We start from the raw sequence: 11,869 nt of genomic DNA, 5'->3' as shown, positions 1-11,869 counted from the left end.
CAGCTTTCTTCCTCACTCCACACAAACATGAGAAACAAAAAATATATTTAACTTTTCTGTCTTTTTTTTCTCCTTTCTTTCTTCCATCTCCTCCAGCCGGGGTTTTATAAAGGCGTGGCGGGCTCCCAGGTGACCCTGTCCAGTCTGGTGAACCAGTCCAGAGCCATGCTGGAGGAGCAGGCGCGCCACCTGCTGACCGAGGCCGAGCGTCAGACCATGGGCTACTACGTGGAGGAGTACCGGGACGGGCACATCGGCGTGGACCAGCTGGTCATGGCGCTGTTCGAGCTGCTGAACACCCACGCCAAGGTGAGGACCAGGCGTCTGTCTGGGAAAGCAAAAGAACAAGATCAGAAGATAATCAGTTTTCGTTCTGTAGGAATCCGCGCAGCGTCTGTGTGCGATTGCTGTGAGGTTTGAATCGAAGTTTTATGAGCCCTTCTGAGATTTATGCCAAGGCTTTTTGCCGACGCTCACAGCTCTGTTTTGTTTTTCCTTCCTCCCCGCCTCTTAAGAGTCTCTGGATTTTCTCACAGTCGGCGGCGAGTTCACCTTATAAGAAAACACAATAAATCAAAAGCATTTTATTTTCAATTTCTCAAATACGCCGCTGTTTTATAAGCCCGCAGAAAGCTTTTCCCGCTGCCTTGTACAGAATTTGGAGATACTGTAGAGCTCCTTTAATACGTGGGTTGTTTTTGTTCAATTTATTTGGATTTTACAAAAGTGAAGCAGAAATTAATCTAAATCTAAATGAGGGTTTGATCATGTTTTAGCTAAATATTGTTGGAAATTATAAAACTAGATTGAGACGTATATCACCACAATTTGATGTTCACATGAGCTGGCAAAAGAAAAACATAAAAACTAAAATATAATCCAGAATCATCTTGAGGGACTGTTTTTCTCCAGAGAAAACTCCTCTTTTTCATCACCCGTCACAAATCCGGCCATTTTTAAAGTTCAGTGACCTCAGAAATGATCAGTTTTACAAGTTTGACAAGTTTAAAAGTTGGGATCAATCTCCCGTGTTTTAATGTAGTTTTCAAGAGGACCAAACTGACATTTAAAGGCCTCTTAAAGACCCGTGTTAAGACGCATAAAAGCACTTGGCCTGGAATATCGCTTTATGTCTGAGCCCAATTACCTACGTAGAAATCCCCTCAGCAGCAATTAGTTTTAATAGAAATTATACACAGAACCCAGCCACGGTGTGCTCTGGCTTCATACATACAGGACAGAATAGATATCGACTCATTCACAGCTCTTTTCTCCAATCCGCTCTCCTCATGCAGCTCTGAGGTGCTAATATTCACTCGTGGTTACATTCAAACGCCTTTACTTATTGGCAATTAACCTAAAGTTGGCAACTAATGACGCGTTTCATTTGTTTTTGACTTTGTCTGCACACAAACACGGCAAATCTGTTTTTTATTGTGTTTGTAGTTAGTGAGAACGAAGCAGAAAATAAAGGGGTGAAAGGGAAGGAGACGGCCTGTTTAACTTCTGTTTTGTCTTCCGCAGCTCTCTGTAATGACTTACACAGCCATATTTACAATACGCACAGTGCAGTTTGGTCGTATTTACTTATTTTTCCGTTGCCAGCATCAGACAACAAACCCAGTTTGCTGTTTGGTGGCAGCTCATGAATACGATGTTGACCAGCAGTCATTACCAAGCTGCTCAGCTGCTGCAGCAAGAAGTTTTAACCTTTAGTAGCTGGACTGGATATGTATTTCAGAGCATTCCTTCTAGGGCAAACGACGTCACGTTTACCCTTCATGTGTATGGAGGTTCTCTCCACAGATATCTGCAATTCAGCTGCAGATAAGTTTGAACTCGTCAGAATGACTGATGATGCTTTTTGACTTGCAGATGTCTGTAGTTGCATTAGAACCTATGGCAGGTCTGCTTGGTTTTTTTTACGAATGAAAGCATTGCCAACATATGTGCATATGGCTGCCATTTTACCGCCATGTTGGAGCTGCTTAAAGGCAAAGTTCTAGTAAATTTCAACCACAAATCCATGATGAACAGACTTCTCTTCCTCCACACACGCTTTGCGGATGACGTCTTCCTATTTTACAGTGTTTTCTTCACCACAGCTTCCACCAGTACTTCTTCTAATACTGTTCAAATGCTTTGTTGGGCTGATATCCAATAGAAAACCTTGCATGAGCAGCATCATACACAGTATTTAAGATGATGTTGTACATATCTGGAATGAAGATTGTGACATTATGACTGAAACTGGTCAAAATGACATTGTTGGCATATGCAGTTTTATATTTAGTCAAACTCAGCTATTTACAGGTTGTGGTTTGTTTTTTCAATCATGACATCAACAGACAAAATAAACACAATTACTGGTTAATTACAGCAACAGGTGTAAGAAAACACACACAAACCTTCTGAAGTTGTGTAGAATATCTTTATCTAACTTACAGTTATGACGAAACACAATCTCTTGGAACAAGCAATACACAAATCATCATGTTGCTTTAGGCTACACTGGCTACATATTATTCAAATACTCACAGTGTCCCCGGGCTAATGACACGAGAAAAGGCTGTCTGGACTTAAGAATGAGCAAACCTGCAGTCCACTTACTGAAACAACAAAAGGTGGAGGTTGGAGCTACTCTGACTTATTTAACAAACTCGACACATCTCAGAAGACTGAGCATCGAAAGTGATTTGCATAAAGCTGAAAAGGGTAAAGAGTCAGTTGAAAGAGTTCAGATACGATTAGCCTTCTTTAGTCCCACAGTGGAGAGATTTGCATTGTTAAAGCAGCAAAAGGGACAAACGTGTAGGAAATATCAGCAGAAAAATCTAAATAAACTGCAAAATATACCTGCATCGGTACTAGTTCTTATATATGTGGATATTCAGATTGCCCAAATTCCTCTGGATGTGGAAATAACAATATTGCACATATCAGTGGTATTGCACAGATTCTTATATGAGTAGAAATACTGATAGAAAAACATTAATACTGCACACAGATATTCATCCATCTACAGTTGCACAATCTGTCTATCAATTGGGATGTGTTAGTTCTGTGGTTCCTCTTCCAGAGAGTTGGCATCTAGTTGAGATAAGTCCAACAACACAACACAGAATCATCATCATAGAAAACCCCAAAATAACCAAGCTGCAGTTCCTCAAATCACCACGAGAGGCTTATTTTAAAAATGAGTCAATCCACATCGACTCCCATGTTAAAATGTCGGACTTTCCTGCAGAAATAAACATGTTTACAGCCTGGTATACAAACTGTTTTGGTCTTGTTAGCGAAGTTTCCCTTTATGACAACCATACAGGTGGTGATTTTTTTACACAACCCACCCATTTAAGTTGCGCTAAGGCTTAAAATAATGCATAATTACCAGCATGGACAGCTTGTGTGGCAGGCAGGTGCCATCACAGGACCGTTTATGACCCAGAGATGTGTGTCTTTGATGCCTCAGCTCCACTTATACTCCACCACTTTGCTCATTTTTGGATTAACTGGGACTTTGGAGAATGTAGGTGCTGGAGCTTCAAAACCACTGATCAGCAAAAACCTGTGGGTCACATCTCGGAGGGTTCATTTATCTTGATATACAGTCAATGCAGGTAACAGATAAAGGCTTAAAGGAATTATTGAGCTGGTTAACGTCTCCCTACTATATGCAAATCACTGAACTTTAAGGCGTCAGTGGCAGGACACCGAGGAGGAACCGGCCGCCCCCGATTCCCAAATCTAAATCTAAATCTTTGCACCAAGAACAGGGCTGAGCTGTAGCGGTTCTGTACAGATGAATGGTTTAAAGTTCCTCCTGAATGTCTGAAGAAACGTTTGTTCCACGTTACTGCTGACAAAGGAGGTTCGACCAGTTATTAAATCCAAGGATTCGCTTACTTTTTCTGCAAACGCTGTGAATGTTTAATGAGTGCGTTCAATAAAGATGCTAAAGATTATAACGGCATCGAGCTTGTTTGTATCTGAGAATTAGATAAAGTTTGTACTTTCATTGTTTTCGTCCAATTAATTTAGAAAAACAGGTGTTTTAAAGAGTTTACACACTTCTCCTGTACTGTAGATTTACATTTAAAGTGGATTTAAGTTAGAATTAACAGGTGGGTTTCTTATTTATGTACCAAACATCTATTATCACATCCAATCTGTGACTGTAAACTACATTACTGACAAACAAACAGCACGTCTGAAACATTGAAGATTCAACCGAGCACATCTGGAACGTGTCGCCAGATGTTGCGTACATTTGGCGATAAAGTTTAACTGCTTGACAAGAGACGCTGCAAAGTCCATCTTTAGTGCACACGTGAAAGTTTTCATGTCACACCTGCATAAGTTGCATATCAGACCACGGTTGGATTTAAATTCATGTACACATGCATCATAAACTCAGATTGAAGTGAGCTCAGAGAAACTGTGCAGCAGATTTGTAATTGCAAACTCTGCTCACACATCGTTCTGCTCAGTGGTTCTGTAGCCACAAGCAAAACATATTTAGAACCTGCAGAACTCAACTCAACTCCATCCATCCATTATCTATACACCGCTTAATCCTCACGAGGGTCGCGGGGGGGCTGGAGTCTATCCCAGCCGACTTAGGGCGAAGGCAGAGGACACCTGGACAGGTCACCACCACACATGTTTTTGGACCTTGTGGGAGGAAGCCGGAGAACCCGGAGAGAACCCACGCTGCACGGGGAGAACATGCAAACTCCACACAGAAAGATTCCGGTGCCCCCACCGGGACGCGAACCGGCGACCTTCTTGCTGCGAGACAACAGTGCTACCAACTGCGCCACCTTGCAGCCCTCAACTCACCTCAACTTTCTTTTTTTTTAACCCAACAAAAGTCTAAACAAAGTGCTGACTACAAAATTCAAAACAATTTTTAAAATGCAAAATACAATAAAAGTATAATAAAACAGGAGTCTGATGCCGGGTCCAAGGCCTGGGCATAAAAATGAGTTTTCAGACGGAACACTCTGGTTATCAGAAACAACTCAGGTTATCAAAGTAGTAGCTTCAAGATGTAGAGCAAAAGATAAGCTGTGATTCATACCTTCAATTTCCTCTTTTTTCTCCTTTTCTGCACCTCCCTCCTACAGTTCTCTCTGCTGTCGGAGGTTCGAGGTCTGGTCACCGCCCAGGATCTGGAGCGATTCGACGGTCTGGTGCTTCGACGTGAGATTCAGGCTCTGAAGGCTCGCCAGGGGACGGCCGGAGCCACGGCCCTGCAGCCGGACTCCCTGTCCATGGTGTCGTATCCGGACACCCTGACCTCGTCCTCGGCCAGCTTCATGACCAACACCACCCTCAGCTCTGCGCGGGTAGGTCGGCCTCGGCAGCAGAGTCATTATCTGGCTCTGTTTGAACAGTGTGTGCGCTTAAACCTTAAAAAAATATCACATTTGTGGGTGAAAATATTTCCCTATGTACTTGTCTGAAATGTATTTTACACCTGCTGCTGTTATTTGAGGATTTTCTTCGATGTTTGAAGGCAAAATTGCAGTTCGGCCTGCAAATAATATGATATTTCTCTGGTGTCTGTCTGTTTTTCGGCTTTTCCTGTAGACTGTGTGACAGAAAGTAAAAGAGGCAGACAGGACGGTGTGATGTATTTCCATAGATTATAACAGATTCTCCTCTAAAAATAAAGATCCAGTTTGGATGTGGACTTTGCTGGGCTGCACAATGACACGTTTCACTGCCTCCCTGCTGAGATTGAAAAGTCTTTCAGCCGATATTTGATAGGTTGTGTGTTTTTTTTTTTCCCCTTCCACCTCAATAACCCTCCTCACCCCTAAAAAAACACACCTTCTCCCCTCCTCTTCTGTAGGAGAGGCTGCTCTGGCTGATAGATATGATGGAGGTAGGAATTACTGCCGAAGGTGATGAATGCGTTCCATCACAAACCCACACTTACAGAATACACAACAGAGCAAAGAGATGTAAAGCTCCCCGCTGGTCGATGGCAACCAGCAGCACACGTCTTTCACCTTGGTTTTCTGGGGGTTTTTTTTGCAGTGAATTTGTTTGGAGTGCTTTTCTTCTTTCTTGGTATTTTCTTCCTTTACCTTGATTTGGACAAGAAACTGTAGTGCTTTTAAAGACGGAGTCCAAACAGTCCAGGTTGTGGCGAGTCGGGCTTTTATCGTTACCCTTGTCTGAGAATCCGGCTGTGTTTGTGTCGATGAAATCCGTGCTACAAGACGTCAACAGAGAAACACCTGGGTTTTTCTTTTTTTCCTTCTGAGGAGCTGCGTTTTTCGGTAAATAATACATCCCCCCATTTTTCACTTTAATGTTATTACCCCAAGACAGCAGTGACAGCGCTCATTACATTACATTCATTTAACAGACGCTTTCGTGACAGTAACCTAATGAGCTTAATATATTCTATAACATAGTGCAGCCGCTCCACGGGGGAAACCATTGTTCCTGCCTGGCAGTTCAGGGCCGCTTCAATCGAGCAAAGCGTATTAACTTAACTCTGTCGCGGAGCATGAAAGATGCTCACTTTTTGTATTTTGATTTATTTCCGATGAGCCGTTCAGTCTGTGTTTTGTTTGTGTTTTTAATTACAGCTTATTGCTCGCTTTACGTAGCCGTTTGGTTGGACGACGATGAGTGATTAACATATACAGTAAACACAGTGTCTAAGCTGACAGCAGAGATAAGCTGTTGACCGTCTGCAGATTTATCCACCAAACAGTCCCTCTCATTCAGATGCTTCAGATGGGTTTTCGCTGCCTTTCTACTTTCGCCTCCCGAGAAGCGACATTTACATGTGCGAGCGAGGGCTGTGTGTGTGCGGCGGTCGGTATTCTTCCTGCGCGTCCTTGTGTGTCTGTTTGTGCTGTTTTGGACCCACGGGTGGCTGCTACCGCTGCTGTGTAAAGCAGATTAGAGAGCTGGGTGGTTTAGGGGAGGATAAAAAACACTGGATTTCAGAGCTGCACTCAAATCCAGGTATATAGTCAGGTGAATACCAATGCATCCACACACACATATAAACACAAATATATGTTTATGTGGCTACCTTTGTGAGGACGTTCACTGATTCCTAGCACCTTCACCCTAACCATAACAGGTAACGATCCAACCACAACTCTTCACCTGACTGTAACCTAAACCTGCTTCTTCGTTATGGCACTTCAACGCCTCCCAATCTACGTGAAACAACCTGCATACACCACTCTGGTAACGTCGAGTTGCGTTTCAAGAGACGTCTTATTTGCATAAAGTTGAGGCCTCGGCTAAACTATGCAAATAGGAAACATCGAGCAGGGGTCCGATGCCTCCAGAAACTTTCTTAAACGCATTTAAACTAAATGGTTGTTAATCTAAAATCAGATTCAGCAGCTTATTTCTCCCCTCAAATGTTTTCAGAAACACGTTTTTGCTCACCTGCTTTCGTGATAAAAGAGAAAGTTGGTCCGGTTCGAAATCCGGGAGCAAACAGTAGATGCTGTCAGTGTTTGTTTGGCTGTAGGGGGTGAATCCTGTGTTGATTCCTGCTGAGAAACGGCTGTCAAACATCTGTCTGGATTATTCGCCCATCAAGCGTCCAATGTTGGGAAGAAACGTGTTCCCTCCCATGTAAAAACACCCCCGTGGACATTTATCATCGAACAGCTCACCAGTGCAGCCTCGGATGTGTTTCTTAAAGGTCCCACAGTGTGTCTCTTTTCAGCAAATTGATTATTAATGATGCTGATTTTGACTATTGTGTTTGGGGAGTTTGTCAGATGACAGTGTGGTTATAAAACCAGTAGTTTAGAGGTACAGAGCAGCAGATTGGAAGTGACTGCTGGGTGTCATGTGGTCTGAATGTGTTTCAGTCGTTAGTTCACACTTGTTTCATTGTCTGATAGCAATAACAGAAAATGTGTAAATAAAAAGAGCGTTATTGGAAATTCAGCTTCAATCAAGTGCAGTGTATTTGAGCACAAAGAGCAGGAGAGATGCAAGTTTAGATTTCACTGATGGTTCATATGGTTACTCACCCAGTCCTTAGTCATCAGTTTGAAATCGGTCTTATAGTTTCCAACCCTCCACAGAGCGCTGACCGGTGAGCACGATATCAAAGCTAAAGGCAACTTCATCATTCATAGCTACAGAGAGCACTAACACAAAGGATTTTCCTTTTGTTGTGGCAAAATTGTCATAAATAATAGAAGTCATCCATTGGGCCTTTAGTTCCTCAGGTTCTGGGAGTGCATGAAGACTGTTGTGTTCACTCTCGCAGCCAACAGCAGAACATTTGGTGAGCTTTGATAGTAGCTCAGAACTTTCATAGTTAGCAGAAGAAGGTGAAGGAAGATAGTAAATATGGTGGACTGTGAGGCAGCTGATCATTCTGATTGAATCACCTGAAATTAGCATTGGAGGCAGATTATATAGATTTAAATCTGGAGGACTGCTGGTTGCTTAGTTCCTACTTACTAATTGAACACAACTCTACTGTGAAATTCTACTTGGGAGGTCATTGAGAGGAAGAACGGATCATGAAGTGGCAGTAGTAATTGTCTAATTAATATTCTTTCATCTTTTATTTTACATCTTCAAGTTTAAGGCATAGAAAACACAATAAAAGCAGATTTTCACCAGGGCTGTTTTAGCTCTAAACACAGGCCAAACGCTGCAAGCTCTGTGGGTATCACTAACACCTTCAAATAGTCTTTTTAATCACAGGTTTTTCTCGTCTGGTTGCAATTTAACGTCCCATGTGTTCCAGCAGTGACTTCTGCTTATCACAGAAATTAATCAGAGCTGCAAGTGGATCTTATCTCAGTGTGTTTGGTGTAGCTGAGCCAACTACACAACATTTACCTTTAAAGATGTCCACTATGTCTGTTTAGGCAATCATGGGGCCTTCAGTTCCTGTTGTGACTTGTGCTGGGCTCAGATTACAGAAGTTTGGGTTCGATTTAACCCATCTAAACAATCGTAGGTCTGGGATGCTGGACTGAACCGATGTTCAGCGGTTTCTAATCTAAAACCTTCGCTCCTAGACTCATCAGGGAGTAAAAATCTGGATGGTTATGATTATCACACGACCGTACAGAGTGATATTCTCGCTCTTGAGGCTAACGTTAGCCACAGATTTTAAAACTGACAGTTAAAATCTCAAGTACAGTTCTTACTGAAGGATAAGCAACTCACGTTGACTGCATCTCGCCAACTGTTTCCTTACCAGATTAATCCAGTCTTCTGCTATTGTTTTCTTCTTTAAAGTATCGTCACTTACAGCAAGTTGTTGCACCACAGTCTCCATTTTGTTTACATCTGTTTCCCCATGAGATCACACGAGGAGATGCTCTGCTCCCTGATGGTACGATGATCTTCACGATATCCTGCAGTCTGTGATGTGCCGTTGTTTTCAAATCTCGCTGTGTGCGCAAGATTTGAGATCGGATAGAAGAGAAATATCTGTGAAGCGTCTCGTTATGTGCGTGATGCAAACTGATTTGAAATTCTGTTTTAAAGCTCCTGCAGTGCGAGCGCAGCATTAAGCATGAGAGGCATGTCGGGCTACACGTAGAACTGGTCTCTGGCTCGCAGTCTGTCAGCGGGTGAAACAGCTGCAGGCAGCGACAGACCTCCACCATCAGGAATGTCAACAGCGGTGGCATTTGAAGCATCAAGGACCATATTGCCACACAAAAAAACCCTCAACATGCTTGGTGTTACGATTACAGAATCAGTTGTCCTCCACAATAATAAACCATTACTCTTCCAGCTGTCTCCTACATTGGTGTTGTGGATTACAACTGTGGGCGAATACAGTCGTTCATACTGTACATACAAACACAACGTGCTCCGACTGCTCATCGTGCTCGGCGGCATTACTGTATATGCGGAGCGTCGATTGACTCTGGTGATAAATAAATAGGCTGTAAGTGCTCCACATGCGGCAGCGAGGGGTAATTAAGCTGAATTGATGGGGCTTTTGTTTTGGTTTAGTGGCAGAGTTAAATGAAGGGCAGCGTTTCTCTGAACTCAGTTCCTCTGCTCTGAAATCGCTCTCAGATCTGCTGCAAATTACCTCCTCTCCAGCGTGCCACTGGGACTGAGCCTGCAAATCCTGCTTTGAACTGAGCTGATGGTTCTTTATCGATTTCACAGCATGTGTGTGTTTTGCTTGTGAAAGGAGACATTATAGCCGTGACTGTGTGTGTGTGTGTGTGTGTGTCAGTGTCTTCTTTCACTCGCCGTCATTATGCTCTCTGAGACCGGCAAGATAAATAAATAAATCAGAGCAGAAGTGACGTCTTTTCCCCTTTTCGTGTCGGAGACGCTGAACATCCAGCAAATCTAATTTGGCATTTGTTTTGGGATAAACACACATCTGTGTTTAACATCTGCTCTCCCACTTTAATCACCGAGCCCCTTCTTGTTTTTCTGTCTTTCCTCTCTTTCACCTCTTCCTCCTCTTCTTTTCCTGCATCTCTCAGAACGACAGCGTGGTGGAGAGTAATGAGGAGGATCCTCCGGAGAGTCTGAACACGCTGCTGACCGACATCTCTCTGGTGAGCCCTGCAGACAGGCCGACGCAGCCCCTGCTTTGGCCTGATAAAGATGGATACTGCACTGGGGAGCAGTGAGAGGGGCTGGGAGGGAAATTGGAAAAAAAAAAAAAAAAAGGTGGAGGGGTTGGGATGGATAGAGGTGCTTGAGACGTGGCTGACCTGCAGGCTTTGTATTTTAGACCGAGGTTGGAGTGGAACAAGTGTCGGCACCAAATGAGAACAGAAAGAGAAGAGAGCTTTGTGCGAGTGAGTGCCAGCGTAGCATTTCTTTTCTCTGTTACGTGGAGAGAAGTGAGTCAAGACATGACTTCTGTGGCCTTTCCCATTCTCTGACCGAACTTCCAGTTTGGAGTTGTAGAAAAAAAAGATTGTATGGCAGCCTCGGTTTTCAAAGCAATCAATCAAGAGGTCTCATTTGTTTATCGTGAACAGCAGGAGGCAGGAGGGAGGTTTAGGAGAAAGCTTTTAGTCTGCTGTCATCCAAGGCTACATGCCACTCAAATCATACCTTACTTTTGTTTTGTTAAACTTTCCTCATTTTATGTCTCACTCCATAACGCCGGCAGCGTCTCGGTGTCGTTCATTCCACTGTTCAGTTTGTGTTTGAGCACGTTGACATGGAAACGCAGGACACCGGCGGCATCAAACCGGCAAGCAGCAGCTGCAGCGACTTCCGCCTGGTTTGGATGCGTTTAACGTCTTCAGGTCAACTGTCTGTTGGTGCTAAAGCTGGTGGTTAACGATAATACGATGTGAATGCAAGAGAGTGAGTGAAATTATCTGAGGATCATGATGGAACATTACGAACACACTTTGCTTTTGAGTGTGTGTCTTCTGAATGCATGTTACATATTAGGGGTGTAACAATACATTCATTTTGGATACAGCTTTCATGGTTTAAGACACTTTTTGGTGTTTGGGTGTCAAAAAGTTGGCAGTCATTTCTAAATCTATCTATTTATAATATTCAATTCTATATAATAGAATGTGTTTCAATCAAACCACTTTTTTTCTTATTTGCCTCCAATTGAATAAAATAAGTTAAATTAAATTCAGCAAATGAAAAAAGGAAATCTTGAAAAAGGTGTTTTTGTTACAAATTACCTCCACTGTACCGGGATGGAAGCAGGAATCTCAACCTTGACGCATGAGTGTATAGCTCGATGCAACTAAAGATAAATGCTTCCATTTGCATAAAATGAACTATTTACAATTCATCAATGTTTTTACACAGAACAGAAGCTAAAGCTTCCAGTAACTTTATAAAAACGCCACATCTTCACTGAAATGTAATTTTACTTTAATTATAACTT

The 11,869-nt window shown here is 42.8% G+C and overlaps 1 protein-coding gene across 1 annotated transcript in view; it reads left to right on the top strand.

Moving 5' to 3' along the window:
* LOC103372804 (whirlin-like) overlaps positions 1-11,869 on the top strand; it is a 65,388-nt gene that overhangs the window by 31,814 nt on the left and 21,705 nt on the right. The window contains exons 3-6 of the mRNA XM_008302538.1: positions 97-309; positions 5,130-5,351; positions 5,861-5,893; positions 10,482-10,556. Of these exons, the coding sequence (XP_008300760.1) occupies positions 97-309; positions 5,130-5,351; positions 5,861-5,893; positions 10,482-10,556 (543 nt within the window). The remainder of the gene's footprint in view (positions 1-96; positions 310-5,129; positions 5,352-5,860; positions 5,894-10,481; positions 10,557-11,869) is intronic.

This window comes from Stegastes partitus, unplaced genomic scaffold (assembly GCF_000690725.1).
Source record: "Stegastes partitus isolate 25-593 unplaced genomic scaffold, Stegastes_partitus-1.0.2 Scaffold1830, whole genome shotgun sequence".
NCBI classification, from domain to species: domain Eukaryota; kingdom Metazoa; phylum Chordata; class Actinopteri; family Pomacentridae; genus Stegastes; species Stegastes partitus.
Note: the sequence above shows the minus strand (reverse complement) of the source record. Positions and strands in the feature narration are given on the sequence as shown.